We start from the raw sequence: 24,488 nt of genomic DNA, 5'->3' as shown, positions 1-24,488 counted from the left end.
TCTGGTCAACCGAATCCAGAAGGAGCCCAAGGAATTTCTGACACGTTACAGGCTGAAGTCTAGATTTTTCCCAATTAACCAGCCACCCCAGGGATTGTAAGGATAACACTACTTCCCATAACCTCTGCTCACACTGTAGGGTTTTTTTTTACCTACAATCAATAGGTCATCTAGATATGGAATGACCAAAGTATCCTTTACCCGCAAAAAAGACATTACTTCCAATAGTAATTTAGTAAAAACCCTTGGGGCCATAGATAACCCGAAGGGCATTGCCCTGTATTGTAGATGACGAATTTGCCCCTCTATACAAACTGCTACCCGAAGAAACTGCTGGTGTAAATGATGTATAGGAATATGGTAGTAAGCATCCTTAAGATCCAATACTACCATGTAACAGTTTGGGAATAGATTTTTTTTTTTTTATAGCTGAACGAATGGATTCCATCTTGAATGTTTTAGATCTTATAAAGGAATTCAGCTTTCTTAAATTAATTATAGTTCTGAAAGAGCCATCCGGCTTACTAATCAGAAACAAGGGAGAGTAAAATCCCCTCCCTATCTGGGAAGATGGAACCTCCACCAGGACTTGTTTGCGTAGGAGGGATTTAACCTCGATTTCAAGTGCCTCTTGCTGAGGCCTGGATCTTAAGGTGGTAAGAAGGAAAGGATCCGGAGGAGTTCTAATAAAGTCTAATGTGAGGCCTGAAGATATTAATTCAATAGCCCATGGATTAATCGTTATTTCTTTCCATTGTTGACTAAATTGTTTTAGTCTTCCACCCACCGGAGAAATATAATCAATGGAATTTATCTGCTGGCTTGAAGGGGCGTTTATTAAACAAATTTCCTTTTTGTTTGAAATCTTTATTATTCCATCTGTTTCTGAAGCCTCCCCTCCTTCCGAATTGTGGCTTCCTGAACGCCCTTCCTGACAGGGTATGGCACACAATTTGGATCTAGACTGGGCATCCCCCTTCCAGTTTTTTAGCCATAAAGCATGCCGAGCCGTATTGGAGATTAGCTGTTCTGGCCGCGAGGCGGAGGGAATCAATTGAGGCATCCGATATAAAAGCAGCAGCACCCTTAATCAGAGGAATACATGCTCGTAATTTCTCCCTGGATACGCCACTTAATATTTTGATCCAGCTGTTCCAGCCAGACTAGCATTGATCTGCTAGTACACCTGGCTGAAATTGCCGGCTTGAATGCCGTGACACAGGCTTCCCACGATTTCTTAAGAAGTGCGTCTGATTTTCGGTCCATGGGATCTGATAAAGAACCTGCATCCTCCAGGGGTAAGGAGAAACGGCGAGATGTATACGCAACTGCCGCATCAACTTTTGGTATTTTGGCCCAGGTATTCAAATCTTCGTCATCGAAGGGGTAGCGCCTCTTACAGGATATTGGCACAAACCCCTTTTGACCTCTAGTCCATTCTTTCTTAACGAGGTCTTTTATGGCCTGGTTTACCGGAAATACGTGGCCTTTCCGCTGGGAAAGACCAGCGAACATGACTTCCTGTGGTGTTTGGGGTTCTTTTGACTCAGATACCCCCATCGTATTTCTCACTGACTTAACTAAGTTGTTTATACCCTCAGTTGGAAAACAGACAAAGTCTTCTTCCTCTGAAGAATTAGACAGCTGAGAGACATCCGAGTCGACCTCCCCACTCTCTGCTGATGTGTCAGCTTTAGGTGAGGATACGCTTCTTTTCTCAATATTTACTGAAGAAGAACCACCTCCCAACGACTGAAGTTCTTCCCGAATTATAAGCCGTATCTCATTCATTTTAACCGACTCCTCCTGCCGTAAGGTGTTATCTATACACGCCTGACACAGACTTTTAAGATAGGAGTCAGGCAGGGGTTCGGTACATATAGCACATTGTTTGTGCTTGCTCTTCCCCGTCCTCTTTGCCTAGAAGCAATATAAGCAAAGGAATCAATATAAGCTTCAGTGAAGCTATATATACACTCACCCAGCGTATTATTTTATACCGGCTGCGGGGTTGCCTTAGCTTGGGATGTAGAACGGGACGACTTCCTTCCTGATTTATCAGTGGAGTCACTTATTTTAGAGTGACCACCACTCCTTTTTCTGGCTTCACCACTAGGTACTAGTGGCTCTTCCATAGGGTGCACACCGGCCTCCTCTTGGGATGACATAATGGCACACTGACTGCACTACTAACTCCACTTTATAGTGTCGTAACTCTGCACACACCCCCCTTTTTTTTTTTTTACTCACAAGTCCGGCGTCAGGGCAATGGAACCGCATAGAGGAATCCAATATGGCGGTTCCCCCGGAAATGGTACTCCGACCCCGGAAGTTCAAGCCTCCTTTTCCGGGACGCCGACGCTACTGCGCATGCGCCCGCGTCTCTGCTGCACACCGGAAAACGCCGCTGTAAGTGCTGCACCCACCGCCATGTCGCCTCTTACCTTGGAGGGACAGGAGGGAAACCCAGACCGGGGAGTCGTCACACCGCCGCTCAGCTCCACATACCTCAGGAGGGCACATCTACCTGCTCCAGGTCCGGTCCGGACAAGGTACTTGCCGCACTGTCAGCGCTTCACACAACGGTGTCCCAGCAGGGAGACCGTTGGTAACCTTCAGGCTTCATGTCAGCCGCGCCAGATGAGGGGGGAGCCCGCAGGATCATTCCCCCGACACCGTCTACCCGCTCTGGGGCCCCTGTCGCTCAGCAGAGTCGTACAGGCGGTAGTCCAGGCAGGTCTTCCTCTTCTTAGTTCCATAGAGTCTTCTCTGTGGGCTCCCATCTAGGAACAGGAAACCAACTGAGGAGCGAGGGGGGGCCGCCCCTTTTATCTCTCTGTAGGTTTCCTGTTCCTAGGGGGCAGATCCCCTCTCTCTAGTGGGTGCTGTCGTGGCGAATAGAAAATACTGATGTAAAATACTGACCAAATACTGCTAGTGTGACGGCAGCCTTAGGGAGTTGACTATTTGGGACTTTCTCCGGTTTTTGCCATTCCCTCTTAATCAGAACCACCTGCGGCCCCCGTGGATAATCTTTACCCGGGCATTGCCTCACGGGTTGTGGCCATGCTTCAATCAGGGGGGGCATGGAATACATGCCCCCCGAGTCGACTACCGGTACCTGGTGACAGGTGCAGCAGACGAGCGCCTGCCCAAATCCACCCGACCCAGGCATCCTCTTCTGTCTTCATCAGAAGTCTTCATCTTGAGGGTTCCCCGTCAAGGACAGGAAACCAACTGATGTGGAGAGTGGAGCCGCCCCTTTTATCTTGAAGGTTTCCTGTCCTTGAAGGGCGAATCCCCTCTCTCGTGGTACCGTCATGTATGATGGAAAAAACTACTGTTTGGTGCACAGCAGGGCTCAGAAGACGCACTGCTTGACTTTTTGAAAGCAAAGTTAGCTGGAATTGAGAGTGTACTCCATATCATGTTTGGAGAGCCCCTGATGTTCCTAAACAATGGAAAACCCCCACAAGGGACTCCATTTTGGAAACTAGACCCCTCAAGGAATGTATCTAAACGTGCAACATACATTTTGTTGTGAACCAAATAGAACAAAATAGGAGTAAAAACGTCCAGTAGAATAGAAAAAAAGTAATTTTATTTATAAACAAAGAAACAATAAAACGGACTGGGATCAGGTAGTGAAGGCTACCAATGTCCAGACAGACAGAAACACAAATGGGTAGATACATAAAGTGCTTAGTGCATACTATAGGCAAGGGAATCAAATAGTACAGGGCATAAATAGTATAACACCGCAACAGCGGTGGAAACAATGTGCGCACAGTAAATAGAGCCCCCGTTCCCTCATCTTAGCCTTGCTTACCCATAGTGTGACCGAGTCTGGACATGCGCCACGCCAGCACCGACGCGCGTTTCGCTCAGCTTTTTCAAGGTGCGGTCTTTTCAATACATTTTGTTGTGCAATTTCTCATGCAACCACAGATATCCCATATGTGGTGGAAACATTTTTTGAGGCACAGTGCAAAGCTCAGAAGGGAAGAAGCGCCATATTGGAGTTCAGAGTTCACACTTTGCTGGATTGGTTTGAGGGTGCCATGTCACATTTGCAGAGTTCCTGAGGTGCCAGAAAAGCAGAAACCCTCCATAACTGATGCTGTTTTAAAAACTACACTTCTCATTGAGTTCATCCAGCGGGGCAGTGAGGTTTTTAACATCAAATGCGTCTAAGAAATTTGTACAATTGGTCGGTGAAGAAAAAAAATATTTACATTTTTTTTACTGCTGAAATTATGTTTTATCCTCGAATTTTTTATTTGCATAAGGGCCAATAGGAAAAAAAAAAAAATATGGACCTCTCAATTTGTTGAACAATTTCTACTGAGTATTGCAATACTTTATATGTAATCGGGAAATACTTTTCAGGCACAGTGCAAAACTCAAGAGAAGGAGCGCCATACTATAGTGCAGATTTTACTGTTATGGTTTGCAGGTGCCATGACCCACTGGGAAAGCCCCTGAGGTGCCAGAACCCCCCAGAAGTGACCCCATTTTACAAACTACACCTCTCAATTAAGTCCCAGAGAGGGGTCATTTAACATTTCTACTTTTGGAACCCAGAGACAGGTCGAATGACCTGAAGGATTTTAGCCAACATCCTCTAATCACCGTCTTGTGTTCTGTAATTAAGGCCATTACTGTCGCACCACAGGAGGTGGTTGTTTTCCCATTGAGTTTATTCCATTAAAGGTACCGTCACATTTAGCAACGCTGCAGCGATATAGACAACGATGCCGATCGCTGCATCGCTGTTTAGGTCGTTGTGTGTGCGACAGCTCTCCAGCAACCACACAACTCTCCAGCGATCAATGATGCCAAAGTCCCCGGGTAACCAGGGTAAACATCGGGTTACTAAGTGCAGGGCCGCGCTTAGTAACCCGATGTTTTACAATGGTAACCAGGGTAAAGTTTAAAAAAAAAACCACAAACAGTACATACTTACATTCTGGTGACTGTGCCGCGCCGTCAGCTTCCCTGCACTGTCAGCGCCGGCCGGCCGTAAAGCAGAGCACAGCGGTGACGTCACCGCTGTGCTTTACGGCCGACCGGCGCTGACAGTGCAGGGAAGCCGACGCCGGAGGATAGACACCGGAATGTAAGCATGTACTGTTTGTTTTCACTTTTACAATGGTAACCAGGGTAAACATTGGGTTACTAAGCGCGGCCCTGCGCTTAGTAACCCGATGTTTACCCTGGTTACCAGTGAACACATCGCTGGATCGGCGTCACACACGCCGATTCAGCGATGTCAGCGGGTGATCAGCGAATAAATAAAGGTCCTGATCATTCCCAGCGACCAACGATCGCCCAGCAGGGGCCTGATCGTTGGTCGCTGTCACGCATAACGATTTAGTTAACGATATCGTTGCTACGTCACAAAAAGCAACGATATCGTTAACGAAATCGTTATGTGTGAATGTACCTTTAGTTTCTAGTTAGTTCTATTCAGTTTACTGTATTTGATAATATAAAGACTGTACATATTGTATTTAGTTTAGTTTTATTTGAGCAAAAAAAGCACTGAAACAATGAATCATTTTTTATATATCTTAAATAGAGAATTAGAAATTTTAGAGCAAGGTACAGCTGTGAGTAATGACCAGAAGCATTTGTGTCTAAGGCCTCAAGCACACTAGCGGAAAAAAAATATATATATATATATTACAAAAAGAACTGTTATTTGTTTCCATGCTTTTTATTTTTGTTATAAAAAAAAAAAAAAATTTTTTTTACAAGGAATAAAACAATTCCACACATATTTACAATAGGCTGCAGTGGGGGGGCTGCGTGTGTGTGTGGAATTTCAGCACTCACTCAGCAGCATGTCTGCACATACCTGGCACTGCCTGGGTATGTCCCTGGTACATTTGCCACACGTGTATTTGTAGCAGTCAACACATCTCTCAGTTGCACAATTGTTCGTGCATCGATGGTTGACCTGACACTTCGCCCTTTTGCCAGGGCTCGGTTTGGAAGGTTGTTGCCGAAGGAGTTTCTCCATGCGTGCCTTCTTTTCAGTCACATGAGAGCCACCTAACTCTTTTGCAAGCTCAACCAGGAAGTCCACCCGTCTCTCCTGCACCCCAGTGCATGCCTGATAAAGAACATGAGCATTCAGTGCTGCCATGTCAATCATGTTGTAGAACACGGCGACTGGCCATCTGCGTGTTCCTGCACGCACGCTGTACTCCCGCACCATTTGGTCCATTACATCCACACCGCACTTTGTGTGGTTGTATTGTGTGACCGTGTTTGGCTTCCTTTTGTTGGTATTCTCAGTCTCAACCACGCTGTGCATGCTGCTGAGAATGTAGACGGCCTTCTTTCGTTTGGGTGCATACACTGTCAGTGTGGCACCAGTGGTTGAAAACACCTGAGTGGTGAATTCAGTGCGGTCCATCTGTCTAGCAGATTGAGGAATTTCCCTGCAACTCTTGCTGACTGTGCCGAGGATAGTGGTTTTCCGGCTAAGCAGTCGTTGTGCAAGTGACAATGATGTAAATAAATTGTTCGTGGTTACAGTTCTGCCCTTGTCCATGAATGGTTCCATCAGCCTCATCACTACAGTTTCGGACAGTCTCTCCCCGCTGGGATGACTGGGGTCCTTGCCAAGATATGGGAGGACATTACAGATGTACTTTGATTTCAAGTCGCAAGCCACCCAAAACTTGATGCCAAACTTGTCTGGTTTTGTTGCAATGTATTGCAGAAAACAGCAGCGAGTCTTTGACGGGAAAAGCTGTTCATCAATAGTGATGTGTCGACCAGGGTTGTAGGATGCGATGCAGTTGGTGACAAACGATCTCCACACATCGGAGATTGCAGCAAACTTATCGGTCTCCACTCGCTCACGGCGTGTGAACATGTCATCAAAGCGTAGGTGTTGCATGATGTCTTGGAAGCGGTTTCGGGTCATAGTTGCAATGATCCTTGGGTTTCCCAGGTTTGCTGACCAGCTGTCACGTAGTGATGGAACCTTTGTCAACCCTCGCAAGATAATGACTGAAATAAATGCCATTAGTTCCGGGAGACCCATGAACCAATCCACCTGCTCCATGTGACGTGCATGTTGAGTAGTCCATTCTTGAATGCTACAAAGCATGTCAAGAGTGATAAAACAGAGGAAGCTCTGAAGACGACTCTGGACACTTCGTCTGGCCTTAGCACTTGGCTCTCCATCTGTAGGGTACGGTTCTACTGGGGTGAAATGGAGACGTTTACCCACTTGTACTTCACGCCACACTGTGCCATCTTTTGCAGTCTCTTTCGGCTCACTCGCCAACCGAGCTCTCTTTTTTGGTAGAGGAGGCGTCTCCTCATCTGCAAGATAAATAATTTCAAATTAACATTTTGTTTTGGTTCTAAATAAGGCTAGGTTCACATTTGAGAGAATTTCAGTTCCCCCGCTCTCCCGCATGCGGGGAACATGCGGAGGCTGAGAAAATTTCAAAGTTCCCTGCTGGGTCTCTCAAATGTGAACCTAGCAAAAAGATAGGAAGTAAAAATAGGTAATTTGAAAAATCTAACCTGAAGACAGCTCAGAGTCCGAATCTGGTTGAAGGACTAGGTCTTCTCCATCTGAGTCTGAAGGGTTGGTGTTGCTCAGGATCAGTTCCAATGCCTGTTGAATGGTGTGCCTTTTCTGCATTTTGTTTCTTGTGAACAAAGTAGGTGAAGCAGTCACTTATTTATCCCCTACAGAACAAAAGGCCGCATGCAAATTTGCTAAGGTGTTCCCAACCTTAACATTCTCTGCATAGTATTTACCTGATATTTTCAATCATTGCTGGCAGATGGCAGTCACGGTGGAAACTGTTTACACATTGGTTGCATGTCAGGATGGCTCCTTCCTTTAGGCACACCTTACAGCGAGCGCCGGGTGCAGCTTCTGATGCACTAGAGCCCTGGAAGTCCGCAGCATCGCCAGCTGTACATGGTGGGAGAGCCGCAGGGGTCACATTTTCAGCAAAACCATCAGCAGCACGCATATAAGGTTTCTCCTCACCAGATTCAGTTGTGGGAATGCCAATGCCAGTCTCCATTGCTTCTTCCTGTTAAAGTTAGTGGTAACGATTATATTAACCTCGGGCAAAAGTACAGATAAAAGAAAAAAAAAAAAAAAAAATTTAATCAGTGATATTTTAAATATATAAAACACTAGCTGAAGAGCCCGGCGTTGCCTGGGCATAGTAAATATCTGTGGTTAGTTATAGCACCTCACTTTTTCCCCCCTCACACCTCTCATTTTCTCCCTCACTCCTCTCATTCCCCCCCAACACTTGTCATTTCGACCTCACATCTGTCATTTTCTGATCACTCCACTATTTTCCCTCACTCCTTTCATTTTGCACTCACACCTTTTCATTTTCACCTCACACCTCTCATTTTCACCTCAGTATATCCAGATTTGTTTGTATATATATATATATATATATATATATATATATATATATATATATATATATATATATATATATATATATATATATATATATATTATACACCTGTATGTCATCTCCTGTATATACCTGTGTGTCATCTCCCCTGTATATAGCATATACCTGTAGGTCATCTCCTGTATATACTATATACCTGTAGGTCATCTGCTCCGGTATATAGTATATACATGTGTCATCTCTCCTGTATATAGTATATATCTGTGTGTCATTTCCTCTGTATATAGTATATACCTGTGTGTCATCTCCTCCTGTATTAGACCTCGTTCACACGTTATTTGCTCAGTATTTTTACCTCAGTATTTGTAAGCTAAATTGGCAGCATGATAAATCCCCAGCCAACAGGAAGCCCTCCCCCTGGCAGTATATATTAGCTCACACATACACATAATAGGTCATGTGACTGACAGCTGCCGTATTTCCTATATGGTACATTTGTTGCTCTTGTAGTTTGTCTGCTTATTAATCAGATTTTTATTTTTGAAGGATAATACCAGACTCGTGTGTTTTAGGGCTAGTTTCGTTTGTCAAGTTGTGTGTTGAGTTGCGTGTGGCGACATGCATGTAGCGACTTTTGTGAGATGAGTTGTGTGGCGACATGCGTGTAGCAACCTTTTGTGTGTCGAGTTGCATGTGACAGGTAAGTGTAGCAAGTTGTGTGCAGCAAGTTTTGCGCATGGCGAGTTTTGCGCGTGGTGCCTTTTGAGTATGTGCAAGTTTTGCGTGAGGCAACTTTTGCATGTGTTGCAACTTTTGTGCATGTGGCAATTTTTCCGCATGTGCAAGTTTTGCGTGTGGCGAGTTTTCCATGAGGTGAGTTTTGCACTTGTGGCGAGTTTTGCGTGAGCCTAGTTTTTGCATGTGGCGAGTTTTGCGCGTGGCGAGTTTTGAGCGCCGACTTTTGTGTTTCGACTTTTATGAGGCGAGGTTGGTGTATGTGTGGTGAAATGTGTGCTGAGGGTGGTATATGTGTTCAAGCACGTGGTAGTGTGTGGCGCATTTTGTGTGTGTGTTCATATCCCCGTGTGTGGTGAGTATCTCATGTCGGGACCCCACCTTAGCAACTGTACGGTATATACTCTTTGGCGCCATCGCTCTCATTCTTTAAGTCCCTCTTGTTCTCATCTGGCAGCTGTCAATTTGCCTCCGACACTTTTCCTTTCACTTTTTCCCCATTATGTAGATAGGGGCAAAATTGTTTGGTGAATTGGAACGTGCGGGGTTAAAATTTTGCCTCATAACATAGCCCATGACGCTCTCGGGGTTCAGACGTGTGACTGTGCAAAATTTTGTGGCTGTAGCCGCGACTGTGCAGATGCCAATCCTGGACATACACACACACACACTCAGCTTTATATATTAGATTTCAGATCTCAACAACGGCTCTCTGCACAGATGCACTGCAAGTTGTCAGAGTTCTGGAGCATGCCTTCAGTATACCTCAGAGCCATTAACCCTACATCTGCAGGTTAATGTCACTTTGGAATGACAATTATGCAAATTGTCTCTTCAGAGAGGAAGGGAATTAGAACTCTAAACACTGTCTGCATATTGAGATTCTGGTTTGGCTATTATCCCAAGTCATGTGACAAGGCTCGTTAAAGGGTAGACTGACGTGTAGGATTGCTACCTTCCAATAGGTGGCACTAGAGTTCTAGTTCTCTTCCTCTCTGAAGAGACAATTTGCATAATTTGCATATTTCCCAGAGGAGCATTGCAACTTTAATTCTTCTCAACATGCTAAGCAAGTCAATCTCTGCGAGGAGAAACGATACTTCTTGGATTCTTGAACAGTTATGCATTTTTTTTTTAACATTAAAAAAACGTTGCACTCAACTTACTTTAACAACAGGATCGCCACCATTGTTGCCCCTCTCAATGACAATCAAATGATAATCTTCATTTGTATTTCCAGGGAAAACTTTAAAGACTGGCGGCTGAGTGTCAGGATTAAGATCCACATCCAAACGTTCCAAACTCACACGGGGAACTTTCTTCAGCAGTTCGTTCACATCACCGCCCTCTGAACTGCGTCCCCTTTAAAACAGAAGAAATTTGATTAGTTAAACGACAGTGGAAACTGAGAATTTTTAAATAACCACCTCTCCATAATTAACTAAAAAAAAAATTATTATTATTATTATTATTAATAATGTTTACCTTTTCTGTCCACCCATAACATCCAATCCAGATGATTCACCCTCTGAAGGAGAAAAATAAAGTGATCAGCAATTAAGAGTCACATCCTCCCAAGCATATGAAATCTCATTATTAGAAGATACATACCTGTTCCATCATAGTCATCCTGTAAAGGAAACAAAATAGGTAAGTTTCTGCCACTGTTTATATGAAAGGCTGTTTATTAGAAACCCTAGCCAAACACTACCTGCATGTAGGGGCCACCCAGAGCAGCTCTCCCTGAACCTCCAGGCCTTCCTCTATTCTGCACCATTGGGTTGAAGTTGGTAAGTGGACTCAGGACCGAGTTCAATGACTGAGAAGCAGTTGATGACACCACCCCCGTCTTATCAGACACTATTTTACCTGAAAGATTGTTACATTAATGTTATTGATCAACACTGTTAAACATTCCATGTTTATTCCACTACTAATGGAAATACATGTGGGATGGGAGGGGTTTCTGCAAGCTTCTGGATCATTTTAATTTCATGGATAACATCTCCTATACACTCAGATGCTGGAAATACAACTTGATCTCAAATCAACTTCTGAACACGAGATTTAAAAAAAAATAAAAATGGAAGTAAAATATATTAAAGTTATGGTTTCTGAACAATGGGACAGCATAAGAGAGCAGAGACTTGACAACTATGACCTGATAACAGAATGATAAAGTTTGGCTTCCATAAGCCACGCACACATTTTGTATGAGTGGAGTAATGAAAATACTAAAAACACTAAAAAAATTCTGCATGCTTTGTCCAGGTATCCGCATCCCATAAAATCCCTAAAACAGCAATATCTGAATGATGAATGTTCACCTCTAGGAGGCAAGAGTATAAAAAAAAAAAAACAAAAAAAAAAAAAACTTGTTTCCTGGATATAAGACTCACCAGTGACTTTGACAGTGTGATCTTTTGTGTATTTAACACGCTGATGAGCCTCAACACAGGTCTCACAAAGCCACTCGGTGCAATCTATGCAGTAACTATTAGCGATAGCATTGTCCTCACAGCTGGTGCATCTCTGCAACACAAAATGAATTATGGAGCATTATTGGTAAAGCAATCCACCCAAACCAGACAGCCGAGAACCTGAAGAAATGTAATGCCACCAAACATTCATGTACAACTAAATTCAGATGACAGGAATACGTAGACGACCATCCAAGGCTAAAAACTAGAAGTATAGAAGATTGTAGGTTACCAACATCACTTACAGGGACACAGCAGGCGAGACTAGCCAGGCCTTATGGTGGGTTTTCACAGTAATGAAGTGTCTCCATTAGTATATAACCATATTGATGACAATATTGAGCTTATTTAAGCCCAGTCTTTCCTCAAGACATTCTACAACATTTTCATGAAGCAAGTATGAATCTCCAATGTAGAAGATCCTATAGGAAGGGGACATACAAGTCCTTCCTTCATATTTTTCCATTCCTTTTGGATCCATTTTAACTGGTTCAAATGTAGCGGAAATTGCCAGAAGAGCTTCATGTTTAATGCCAGCATTAGGCTGCATTTACAGAATTGCTCTATTCATGAGCGAAACTTTATATATTAGAAAATTAAAGTGGCTGTAGGGTCACTGGATATTTGTAATCCTTCCACAGGACGGTTCATCCATATCTGATCGCAGAGGTCTGACCACATTGCAGACAGGCTCTGTGCAATGCAATGGAAATAGAAGCTCATTCTCTAAGGGTACCGTCGCACTAAAACGACGCTGCAGCGATACGACAACGATGTTGATCGCTGCAGCGTCGCTGTTTGGTCGCTGGAGAGCTGTCACACAGACAGCTCTCCAGCGACCTATGATCCCGAAGTCCCCGGTAACCAGGGTAAACATCGGGTTACTAAGCGCAGGGCCGCGCTTAGTAACCCGATGTTTACCCTGGTTACCAGCGTAAACGTAAAAAAAAAACCAAACACTACATACTTACATTCCTGTCGCGTCCCTCGGCGCTGTGCTTCTCTGCACTGACAGTGAGCGCCGGGCAGCCGGAAAGCAGAGCGGTGACGTCACCGCTGTACTTTACGGCTGGCCGGCGCTCACCAGTCAGTGCGGGAAGCTGAAGGCGAGGGACCTGACCAGACACCGGGAATGTAAGTATGTAGCTTTTTTTTTTTTTTTTTTTTTACATTTACACTGGTAACCAGGGTAAATATCGGGTTACTAAGTGCGGCCCTGCGCTTAGTAACCCGATGTTTACCCTGGTTACCAGTGAAGACATCGCTGAATCGGCGTCACACACGCCGATTCAGCGATGTCAGCGGGAGATCCAGCGACCAAATAAAGTTTCAAACGATCTGCTACGACGTACGATTCTCAGCAGGGTCCCTGATCGCAGGAGCGTGTCAGACACAGCGAGATCGTAAGGATATCGCTGGAATGTCACGGATCGTGCCGTCCTAGCGACCAAAGTGCCACTGTGTGACGGTACCCTTAGACTAAAGATCTTATGAACAGCTGGCCTTGCAGACGAGCTACACAACACATACCGAACTGCAGCAGTGCAAATCTGAGGGGAGAACAATGCAGAGCCTACATGTGAAATATTAAAATAAGCAGTCACTCATCTTACCTGAATGGTTTCAGCTGCTTGGTCTGCAGAAGCGTCCTCTCGGAGAAAATAGTTCTCAACAATTTCCTTCTGATAGCACTGGTTCTTGCACACTGGGCAGTTGACCATAACTAGAAAAAAGGTACAAAACACCAATAAAGCCAACAAGCTGATCAAATGCACAGTATTTAAATTTTGAACAAGGAACTTTGATAGTTCACTTTTCCCCTCAAAATGTGGAGGTTGGGCACACTTGATACATACACCATGCATTAGGACTTCTGGGGATTATTGGAGGTCGGTCGCTGCTTAAAGCATAAAAAAAAAAAATATATTAATTATATATATATATATATATATATATATATATATATATATATATATATATATATATATATATATATATATATATATATATATATATATATATATATATATCTTTAGCACATTATTACCATCATGTATTTAAATACTATATTTGACTCACTGGAATCTGTAACTTCAGGCTAGGGAGAAGCAGAATGTAGATTTCTCTCATTGGATAAGGTGACAGCCCTAACTCCATGAGCAGTACAACTTCAATAAAAAAAATAAAATAAAAAAAAAGTAAGAAACATCCAACCAGGCCAAAAGTTGCCATTCTATAAAAAGCAATAGAAGTAAACTGAAACTCTAGTATGGCTGTATAGGTTCTTACATTAACATAAAGGATACCCATTTTACAGTAATCTGATGTGCCAGCACTGAGGAAGCGAGATTTAAAGCGACATGCAAGAGCGCCTGGAAGTGAAGTGGGTTGATGCAATTGTGAGTATATAGACACCAGAGTACAATCAGCCGAACCTGCATGTGGATTCACAGCACGATCTCAGGGATGAATGTTGCAAAGCGGATACCATTTTTTAGTTTAGCATTAGGACCTATAGAAGCATACCAAAGTAAGAGAGAAAAAATGGTCCTGAGCTTCCATTTACCAGTATGGGATAAAGTCTTTCTACAATCCAAGACCCTTGATAAGCCGGATTACGTACCGGTAATGCTCTTTTAATGAGTCCACGACAGCACCCCACATGAGAGAGAGGGATCCGCCCATAGGAACAGGAAACCTACAGAATAAAAGGAGGCGGTCCCCTCTCCTCCTCAGTTTAGTTACAGAGTATAAAAAGGGGAACCGCAAAAGTGTTAGTATTCATTCTTATTCAGTCACATAAATTTCTTAACTCTATACAACCATTATTTGTGACCTTAAAGGAAAGAGCTGTGCATAATTTAGGGAGGGTAATACATGGGTGCTGTCGTGGACTCATTAAAAGAGCATTACCGGTACGTAATCCGGCTTTTTACCCTTCGCCACGACAGCACCCCACATGAGAGATTTTCAGAGAGTCATTATTTGGGTGGGATTACTGTATTAAGAACAGCTCTACCAAAGGTCAGATCAGAAGACGTGGACAGATCAAGTCTATAATGGTTGTAGAAGGTAGAAGGTGTAGACCAAGTTGCAGCCTTACATATTAAATGGATCGGTACATCTGCTTGTTCCGCCCAGGAGGAAGCCATGGCTCGTGTTGAGTGCGCTTTTATACCCACTGGAGGAATCTCGCCTTTTGACGTATAGGCCAAGCAGATAGCCTCTCTGATCCACCGAGATATGGTAGCTCTCGTGACCCCATGTCCTTTCTTGTGGCCCTGAAAGGAGATAAACAGAGCCCTACTCTCCCTCCATGTCTGACACCTTTCTATATAAGTCAGGATGGCTCTTCTGACATCTAAGGTGTGGAACTTATGATGTTCTGGAGTTACAGGTGAATCAAAAAAGGAAGGGAGAAATATTTCTTGTGACCTGTGGTAGGTGGACGCTACCTTAGGGAGGTATGAGGGGTCTGGTTTCAGGACTATCCGATCATGAAATATCAGTAAGAAAGGTGGGTCTACTGATAGGGCCTGGATGTCACTAACCCGTCTAGCTGAGGTTAGGGCTACTAGTAAGGCTACTTTATATGTTAGGATTTTTAAAGGTATTGAATCTAATGGTTCAAATGGAGAGCTTGTTAAGGCCTCTAATACTAGATTTAAATCCCACGGAGGTAGACGGGGAATATGGACCGGTTTACTACGTTCACAAGATTTTATGAATCTGGAGATCCACCTATTAGCTGCTATATTGCATCCATATAGGGCTCCTAATGCCGAGACCTGAACTCTTAAGGTATTTACAGATAGTCCTAACTCTCGGCCTTTTTGCAAGAACTCTAGGATAGGTGTGAGTGGAACTTGCTTAGTGAACGGTACCGTGTAGAAGTCTAAAAATTTATTCCATACCCTACTATATATTAGGGTGGTAGATCTTTTCCTGCTCAATAAGAGGGTGTTTACTAGTTCTGTTGAGAACCCTCTGGAACTTAATAGTTGCCTCTCAAATTCCACGCCGTCAAGTGAAGACCTTTCACTTGCGGGTGGAAAAAGGGGCCTTGGTACAGCAGCTCCTTGTCTGATGGGAGGATCCAAGGATCGCATAGGCACATGGTCTGGAGACAAGAGAACCATGGTCTTTTCGGCCAGAATGGTGCAATGAGGATTACTCTTGCCTGTTCCCTCCTGATCTTTCTGATCACTAGAGGAATCAGAGACATTGGAGGAAAGGCATATGCCAGTCTGAACCGCCAAGGATGGTGGAGAGAGTCCAACATATCTGGGTGATCCCTGGTGTTCAGGGAAGCGAACCTTTGTACTTGCCGGTTGTCTCTTGTGGCAAATAGGTCGATTTGTGGTATCCCCCATGCTTCTGTTATCCTTCTGAATATGGATTTGTTTAAGGTCCATTCTCCTTGACGCAACTCGTTTCTGCTGAGGTAGTCTGCCCTGATGTTCTCTACACCTTTGATGTGCAGGGCTGTTAAGGATGTTAGATGAGCCTCTGCCAGCTGAAAGATGTTTGCAGCTATGGTCATCAGACTTCCTGACTTTGTACCACCCTGACGGTTCAAGTATGCCACTGCGGTGGAATTGTCTGAGTAAATTCTTACATTTGTTCCATGAATCTGCGGAAGAAAATGATATAAGGCACATTCTATTGCTTTTAACTCCTTCCAGTTGGAGGAACATATTAATTCTGTCTGATCCCAAGTATTTTGGGCCAGATTGTCTTCCATATGTGCTCCCCACCCAATAGGGCTGGCGTCGGTGGTAATTATTTTAGACGGGTCTATTATCCATGGCACACCTCGTGATAGGTGGTCCATGTCTAGCCACCAGGATAGCGATTCTAAGACATTACTGGAAAGAGTTATTCTACTTTCTAGATAACCGTCTTTCCCCTGAGCCGACAATACTTCGTACTGCAATTGACGGGTATGGAATTGTGCCCAAGGTACAGCAGGGATACATGATGATAATGACCCCAGTAAGGACATGGCCTTCCTTAGTGTCATGTAGGGTTTGCGTATTGCGTCTGATACCTTTGATTGTATAGTCAACCTCTTTGACTGAGGAAGAAAGCATTTCTGACTTACGGAGTCTAGCTGGATTCCTAGAAATGTCTGAACGGTTTCTGGATTCAGCCGAGATTTTTCGAAGTTGACGATCCAACCTAACTCCTGTAGGGACGAGATCGTATTAGATAAACGAGTTTTACATTGAAGTGCAGAGCTTCCTACCACTAGAAAGTCATCTAGGTAGGGTATTATCAAGGTATCTCGTTGGCGTAGATGAGCCATCACTTCTAGTATCACCTTAGTGAAGACGCGGGGAGCCATAGAAAGCCCAAATGGCATTGCAACATATTGAAAGTGACGAACCTTTCCCTCCAGAGTGACTGCTACCCTTAGGTACTGCTGATGTTCGGCATGTATGGGAAGATGGTAATAGGCGTCCTTTAAGTCTATTCCGGCCATGACACACCTAGGGAATAAGAGTTTTATGGTAGAACTAATGGATTCCATTTTGAAGGTATGATTACGCAGGAAAGAATTTAATTTTTTAAGATTTATGATGGTTCTAAATGAACCATCTGGTTTATTAATCAGGAATAAAGGGGAGTAGAACCCTTTCCCTTTTTGATCCTGGGGAACTTCAATCAGGACTTTCTTAGATAGAAGAGATAGGATCTCTATTTCTAGAGCCCTCTGTTGGTCCTGACCTTTTGGAGATGTTATTATGAAGGAATCCCAAGGGATTCGATCAAATTCTAATTTAAGGCCGTATTGCACAATGTCCAGAATCCACTGGCTGGATGTTATCTGTCCCCATTGGGGAAGAAAAAGTTTTAATCTGCCGCCTACTTCCTGGTTAGCGGTATTTACGTCTCGGATTATGGGACCCGCTAAAAAAGGCACCTTTTTGCTTTGGGTCCTTCGACTCCCATCGCTCTCTTTGTTCAAGCGGCTTGTTCCTAGTAAAGGGGCGTCTCCTGAAGGCTCTCCTGTAGGATGGAAGATACTGGTTAGGGAAGCCTTTCTTCCTTTCACCTGCTTTATTCAGGAGTTCATCCAGCGTCTTCCCAAAAAGGAACTCACCCTGACAGGGAATCGCACAAAGTTTTGCTTTAGCTTGTGCGTCCCCCTTCCAATTCTTTAGCCAGAGTGCACGCCGGGCTGTGTTGACTAGGCCGGCTGACCTGGCTGCAAGACGTAGCGAGTCCACTGAGGCATCAGCTAGGAATGCTACTGCTTCTTTAATTTGAGGCAATTTCAGCAGGATAGATTCCCTCGAAGTTTTGCCTCTAATCTGTTCCTCCAATTGCTCCGTCCATACTAGTAGAGATCTTGCAGTACAGGTACTAGATATGGCGGGCCTGAACGCCCCCGTATTGACTTCCCATGACCTCTTTAGTAAAGCTTCTGCTTTACGGTCCAGCGGGTCTGTTAGGACCCCTGAATCCTCCACTGGTAGGACCGACTGTTTGGTTGTGGAGGCTACCGCAGCATCAACTTTTGGCACCTTTGACCAGGTGTTTAGGTCTTCATCGCTGAAGGGATAGCGCCTTTTAGAGGATGATGGTAAAAACCCTCTATTCTGCTTGTCCCACTCCTTTTTGACAATATCTTTGATGGTTTGTATGACGGGGAAGGACCTACGTTTCTTCTGTCCTAACCCCGCAAACATTATGTCCTGTGCTGATTTCTTTTCTTTCCCATCTGGGCACCCCATCGTGCTCCTGACAGATTTTATTAAATTGTCCACATTACTGTTGGGAAGACAAAGTCCCCCTTCAGTCTCGGATGAGCTCGGCTGAGATCCCTCTTCGTCTGAAGAAATACATACACCCTCTGACTCCGAACTAACCGGAGACCGGGACCTGCTAGGCTGACGGGTACTGGCGCTACTTGTCTGCGCCAAACCCTGCATCTCTTCTCGGATAATAGCTCTGACATCTGAGGGAGTCATGATATTTTCCTGCCGTAGAGTTTGCATGATACACTCTGCACACAGTTTTTTGGCATAATCATCCGGGAGGGGCTGCGTACATAAAGCACACTCTTTATGCTTAGATTTGTGTGTCCTTTTCTTAGTCTAGAGGAAGGATACAGGAGGAACATATATCAGCATATAGGAAGAGACTCTTTCAAAAACTCACCCAGTGAAGCTGACAGGTACCGGTTCTGGAGGCGGAATTCGTTTGGTGGTAGAACTCTTCTCTGGAGGTCGGCCACCACTCTTTGTGCTGCTCCTCGTGCTTCTCTCCCTGCTGGGAGAGCGCTGTTGCACTGCGGGCAGGTGCGCTTCGTCGGCCGGTGAAGCCATTTCACACACACCGGCCCGACGCTAGCGCTGTATTTTTAAACTTGCCGCCCATTCTCCTGCCTCCCCGGACCAACCCGGAAGTGCTCCCGCGACTTCCGGGTTAGACGCGCCGCTCTCACCACCATGCGGCCGCCAGAGGCTATTAAGCCGGCCGCTGCAGCGCGCGCGTCCTCACAGTGCCGGCCGGACCTACGGTGACCGGACCCGGACCGTGGATGTTTGGCCAGACGAGGGGGGAGGCTGCAAGCAGGGGCTCCCCCGCCGCTGCTTCTGGTACCGCAGCCCCTGCCGTTCCCACAGAAACCGGCGCAGGCGGGTGCATGGCCCAGGGATCCTCTTCATCTGTAGGTAAGCCGGGTCCCTGTAGGAACAGGAAACCTAAACTGAGGAGGAGAGGGGACCGCCTCCTTTTATTCTGTAGGTTTCCTGTTCCTATGGGCGGATCCCTCTCTCTCATGTGGGGTGCTGTCGTGGCGAAGGGTAAAATAGCGATATTTTACAGTATGGTATAGTAAAATGGGATTTCTGAAACTTATGTTGCATTGCAGACTAGATTTCGGGATTTTCAGTACAGAGATGTGGCTCAGTTAGGCGACAAGTTCATGCAGGCCAATTCTAGGATGCCAACCACATGTCGGCTGCCTCAGAATATCCAGCGCTGCATTCGGCTCCCATGATTCAGCCGAGGTCCGTACCCCTGCGCAGTTCATCATTGCCACCATTGTACAGATGTATTAGTTTATTTCTATTTACAAGCTTTATTTTATTGAGAGTACAAGCTTTATTTTATTGGCGCTGATAATTTAGTATAAGGGGTTGTTCTAGTAGTGGAAATCCCCTTTCATTTTAGTCTGTGGGATTATTTCAGTATGACAATGTGGTCCTTTGAAGAAAGAAGGAAAAGAGAGAGAAAAAAAAAATATAGTGCTCTCACATCAGGCAGCAAAAACCTGGAGAAAGATCTGGCTTATCCAAGAGCTAGAGTCACAGTCACACAGCTTAGTACTAACTATATAATCTCCAGGCTGCTGAGAAGTTTGAACATGTGCTTTAAAAAAAACAAACAGGAATCTATGTGGGAGACATCACAGCAGCTCATCTCCTCCCACCGGTTCAGAAAGATCTGGAAATGGAGGCAGAGTGGAAAACTGGTGCAGATACAGGACAAATCATAATAGCCAAAAATGGTGCAAGTTCTCATGTACACAACAGCCGATACTGAAGAACTGCCCATAATGAGACATGTTCTGGTATTACTAGGAATATAAATGGCTGTTCTCAAAGCTTTAATCTCAAATGGACTAAATAGTGACCATAATTTTCATTTCACAGATTAGTGCACTTGGAAAGAAGCACCTTTGTTGAGAATCTTGGGAGAAATTTGTTGCTTTACCCTTCTGGACTCAACTGATGGGTAAAATGTATAGTCATTAAAGGGAACCTGTCACCCCCCAGGCAGTTTTAACTAAAAGAGCCACATTGTGCAGCACTAATGCTGCATTCTCTCATGGTGGCTCGTTTAGTTGGGGTCCCTGCCAAAGCTCAACTATTCATTTTTATAATTTGCCCCTCATACCTGTAATTTTTCCGGGGGGGCATGTCTTTTCCCCCCCCAGACACAAACGTCTCCCAGCCATCACTCAGCCCCTCCGTGCACCGCCTCCACTTCCTTCATTAACGTCCCGATGCTGTAATTTATTTTTTTCGGGTATGTGCAGTTTGCACTGCTCTTCGACTCCCATCACATGATGGGAACTTACAGCGCAGGCGCCGTTAATGAAGGAAGTGGAGGCGGTGCACGGAGGGGCTGAGTGATGGCCGGGAGGCGTTTGTGTCTGGGGGGTGACATGGCCCCCCCGGACAAATTACAGGTATGAGGGGCAAATTATAAAAAGGAATAGTTCAGCTTTGGCAGGGACCCCAACTAAAAGAGTCACCATGACAGAATGCAGCATTAGTGCTACTCAAGGTGGCTTTTAGTTAAGAATGCTGGGGGGGAAGGAGAGGGGGGGGGGGTGACAGGTTCGCTTTAAAGGGACACTGTCACCTGAATTTGGAGGGAACAATCTTCAGCCATGGAGGCGGGGTTTTGATTCACCCTTTCCTTACCCTCTGGCTGCATGCCGGCTGCAATATTGGATTGAAGTTCATTCTCTGTCCTCCATAGTACATGCCTGCACAAGGTAATCTTGCCTTGCGCAGGCATGTACTATGGAGGACAGAGAATGAACTTCAATCCAATATTGCAGCCGGCATGCAGCCAGAGGGTAAGGAAAGGGTGAATCAAAACCCCGCCTCCATGGCTGAAGATTGTTCCCTCCAAATTCAGGTGACAGTGTCCCTTTAAAGACAGATTTACTTTGCTTAGATGACAGTTGGGGTTTTTAAAATTCTATGCAGTGAGAAACAAGTAGACAGACCTGATTGTTATTTACCACATCCACAAAATGGTGACCGACGGTGATGCCAAGTGCCAAACCCCCAGTTAGTGATAATATCCCACCTCAAGGATAGGACATCGATATAGAAGTCCTCCACAACCCCTGTAACTTTAGAGGGGGCTCCATAGAGACACTTGGTTGGAAAAAAAAATACAACAATCTGAGCAGTCAGAATATTTCCCCCCTATAGGGCACGTTTACTGGGAGAACCCCGCTTGCTGATAATTAGCAGGCTACCCACTTAAATAAAGGAGTCATTGCATTCTGGGATATGGTCACATGGGTCAGATTCCACCGCAATTGTGAAGCTTATTCCATATCTTAAGGATTCTCCCCAGTGGCGTAACTACCGCGGTCGCAGCGGTCGCCAGTGCGACCGGGCCCGGCAGGTCAGGGGCCCGGGCCCGGCAGGCAGGCTCGGACTGGCAGTGCCTCCCCCCGCTCCAGGGCCTCCCCCCCTTCCCCGCCGCCTTGAATACTCACCCTGCTCCAGCGATGGTCTCGGCGTCTGCACTGCAGCTCGTTCCTGCTTGAGCGGTCACGTGACACCGCTCATTAAGATCATGAATATGCGCATATTCATGATCTTAATGAACGGTGTCACGTGACCGCTCAAGCAGGAAGAAGGTGCTGCGCCGGCGCCGCCGTCTGGAGTCGGGACAGAGCGCGAGGGATGTCGGCACGGCCGTGCAGTGGGAAGACAGGTGAGTATGAGGGACGAGGGGACGAGGGGACGAGGGGACGGGGGACGGGGGATGAAGGAGGACATAAGCCGGCGCGCCGAGCAGGAGCGGAGAGCTAAGCCTGCATACAGGGGGGAATATGAGCCATGCAGGGGGGAATATGAGCCATGCAGGGGGGAATATGAGCCATGCATACAGGAGGGGTAATATGAGCTATGTATATGGGATAGGAGGGAGATGAGCCATGCATACAGGAGGGGGGTCATTATACAGTATTGAGCATCATGTGTGGCCATTATTCTATGGGGGTTACATTGAGTTGTATGGCAAGGGCTGCAGGGGGGGGGGGCCTCATTTGGAAGTTCGCACCGGGGCCCCTAACTTTGTAGTTACGCCACTGATTCTCCCCCTTCCCATGAAGGTGAATAGGGTTTTGGTAATTGCTTAGATTCAATAAAAATGTATGTAGAAGAAGCTTTAAAAAAAAAATAGATAGATAGATAGATAATAATAATATCTATCTATCTATCTATCTATCTATCTATCTCTTGTACAGAACTGGCCAGTATGGGACTTGCACATGGAAAAAAGCCCTGGAGCAGAGACAAAGTAAGAACTGAGGGTCTGTGCACACGTATCTGAGGGCTGCGGTTTTTCCTGCGGATTTATTGCGGTTTCTACTGCGGGTTTCCATCTGCGGTTTTCTATTATGGAGCAGGTGTAAACCCGCAGCGGAATCCGCACAAAGAATTAACATACATGCTGCAGAATGTAGTCCGCTGCGTTTCCGTGCGGTTGTTTCCGCAGCATGCGCACAGCGGATTTAGTTTCCCCATAGGTTTACATTGTACTGTAAACACATGGGAAACCGCTGCAGATCCGCAGCGTGTGCACATACACTAAAGGTCAGCGTCAACCTGCAACCTAATGCTATGTAATGGAGGATCACAAGGGTTAATGCAGAGTAGTCTCCGTGCTGAGACCCGTAGTTCTACCAGTTATTAGGCTGCATGCACCGCAGGATGCACCACGTGCTGGGAGCTACAGCTAAAAGTTTAGGATCTCAGTGCATGCTGGTACTTGTAGTTCATCACGAGGCCAGTCAGTGTTTTCCTGCAGAGATCAAGTGTTACAGGGAATGTAATGCAGGGCTCAGTGCATGCTGGGAGCAGGGACACTGAAAAGTTCTAGAAAGTTTAGGACGCCTGCTGGTACTTGTAGTTCCACATCAGGACAATCAGAAATGGCGCTATTAGAGGCCCTGCGGTTACTATCATGCAGGCTGGGCCCTGTAGTGCTCCGATTCTGAGATCAGGGCATTACGGCACTTGTAGTCCCCCGGCCAGGCGGGGGCAGTGCGGGGGTGCGGCCGGGCCGGGCCGGTGGGGTCCCGGGCGGGGGCGCGGAGCTGGGCCCCTCGGCGCCATCGCGGCCTGCAGGGCGGGCAGCCCTTTGTTCTGCAGCCCCGGCCTCATGGGCCCGGCGCGGGGTCGGGAGGGGGCCGCGCCGCGGGAGGCCGCACAGGCCGAGGACACTGGCGGGAAACACTTACCGGCTCCGGGGTCCAGGCTGGCCTCGGCGGGCTCGGCGCTCAGGCACATCTTGCACATGGTGTGCAGGCACGGCAGCAGCTGAGGCTCCCGCTCCGCCCGCAGCCGGCCCTTACACACGCCGAAGTTCTCCAGCAGCTCCGGCCCGTCGGCCACAGGCTCCCCGCTGCCATTATCATTGGTGGCCGACATGTTCCCCGGGCAGAAGGCAGCGGCTTCTCGGTGATTCGCCCTGTGCTTCCTCTACCTAGCCCACACACAGAGCCGGCTCTGCACTCTGAGGGAGCCACGCTTGTTTTTTTCCTCTCTTGGCTGCAGCGTATCAGCCTGTGACTGAGGTGGGAGGAGAGCAGCAGCTGTGGACTGTTGTGAGTACTGGAGAAATGGTGCAGACAAGCACAGGCCAGGGAGGATGGGAAAGAAAAACCATCCGTCCGTGCTGGAGTCAGGATCTGAGTTTTACCTTAGGCTACTTTCACACTGGCGTTTTTTTTAATACGTCGCAATGCGTCGTTTAGGGGAAAAAACGCATCCTGCAAAGTTGTTTGCAGGATGCGTTTTTGCCCCATAGAGTAACATTACCGCCACATTGCGACATATTGACACACGTCGCAACCGTCGTGCGACGGTTGCACCGTGTTGTGGCGGACCGCCGGGAGCAAAAACCGTTAAGTGTAATGTTTTTTGCTGCCGACAGACCGCTTTTTCCAACCGCGCATGCGTGGCCGGAACTCCGCCCCCACCTCCCCGCACCTCACAATGGGGCAGCGGATGCGCTGGAAAAATGCATCCGCTGCACCCATTGTGCGGCGCATCAAACGCTAGCGTCGGAATCTCGGCCCGAC

The 24,488-nt window shown here is 46.2% G+C and overlaps 1 protein-coding gene, 1 long non-coding RNA gene and 1 other non-coding gene across 4 annotated transcripts in view; 1 reads left to right on the top strand and 2 right to left on the bottom strand.

Annotated features, from left to right (window-relative positions):
- Positions 1–24,488, top strand: part of LOC138650859 (uncharacterized) — a 248,354-nt gene that overhangs the window by 177,205 nt on the left and 46,661 nt on the right. The window lies entirely within an intron of this gene.
- On the bottom strand, positions 5,531–23,978 carry LOC138652066 (uncharacterized). Of its 2 annotated transcripts, XM_069742789.1 has the most exons (11): positions 23,646–23,978; positions 13,249–13,358; positions 11,555–11,687; positions 10,867–11,024; positions 10,767–10,785; positions 10,641–10,683; positions 10,322–10,517; positions 8,030–8,075; positions 7,792–7,951; positions 7,552–7,679; positions 5,531–7,344 (listed from the first exon to the last, which is right to left on the bottom strand). In XM_069742789.1, exons 1-11 carry the CDS (start codon positions 23,833–23,835, stop codon positions 5,828–5,830), a joined length of 2,700 nt encoding a protein of 899 aa, XP_069598890.1. In that variant the 5' UTR covers positions 23,836–23,978; the 3' UTR covers positions 5,531–5,827. The 2 variants fall into 2 exon arrangements, with proteins under 2 accessions (XP_069598890.1, XP_069598889.1); XM_069742788.1 differs by having other exon boundaries at positions 7,792–8,075.
- On the bottom strand, positions 19,548–19,688 carry LOC138652360 (small nucleolar RNA SNORD94). The gene has a single exon (XR_011315629.1). It is a non-coding gene; the product is annotated as a small nucleolar RNA SNORD94 (small nucleolar RNA).

Source organism: Ranitomeya imitator, chromosome 10 (genome assembly GCF_032444005.1).
Source record: "Ranitomeya imitator isolate aRanImi1 chromosome 10, aRanImi1.pri, whole genome shotgun sequence".
In the NCBI taxonomy this organism is placed as follows: domain Eukaryota; kingdom Metazoa; phylum Chordata; class Amphibia; order Anura; family Dendrobatidae; genus Ranitomeya; species Ranitomeya imitator.
The sequence above is the reverse complement of the archived record's forward strand: the minus strand, read 5'-3'. Positions and strand labels throughout refer to the sequence as shown.

Excerpts from the sequence above, each read along its gene's own strand:
- LOC138652066 (XM_069742788.1), bottom strand. The coding sequence starts at position 23,835 with ATGTCGGCCACCAATGATAATGGCAGCGGGGAGCCTGTGGCCGACGGG. Across the intron at positions 11,688-13,248 it reads AAGCAGCTGAAACCATTCAG|AGATGCACCAGCTGTGAGGA; the intron begins GTAAGATGAGTG and ends TTTGTGTTGCAG. Across the intron at positions 7,680-7,791 it reads GCAATGATTGAAAATATCAG|AAACAAAATGCAGAAAAGGC; the intron begins GTAAATACTATG and ends TTTGTTCACAAG.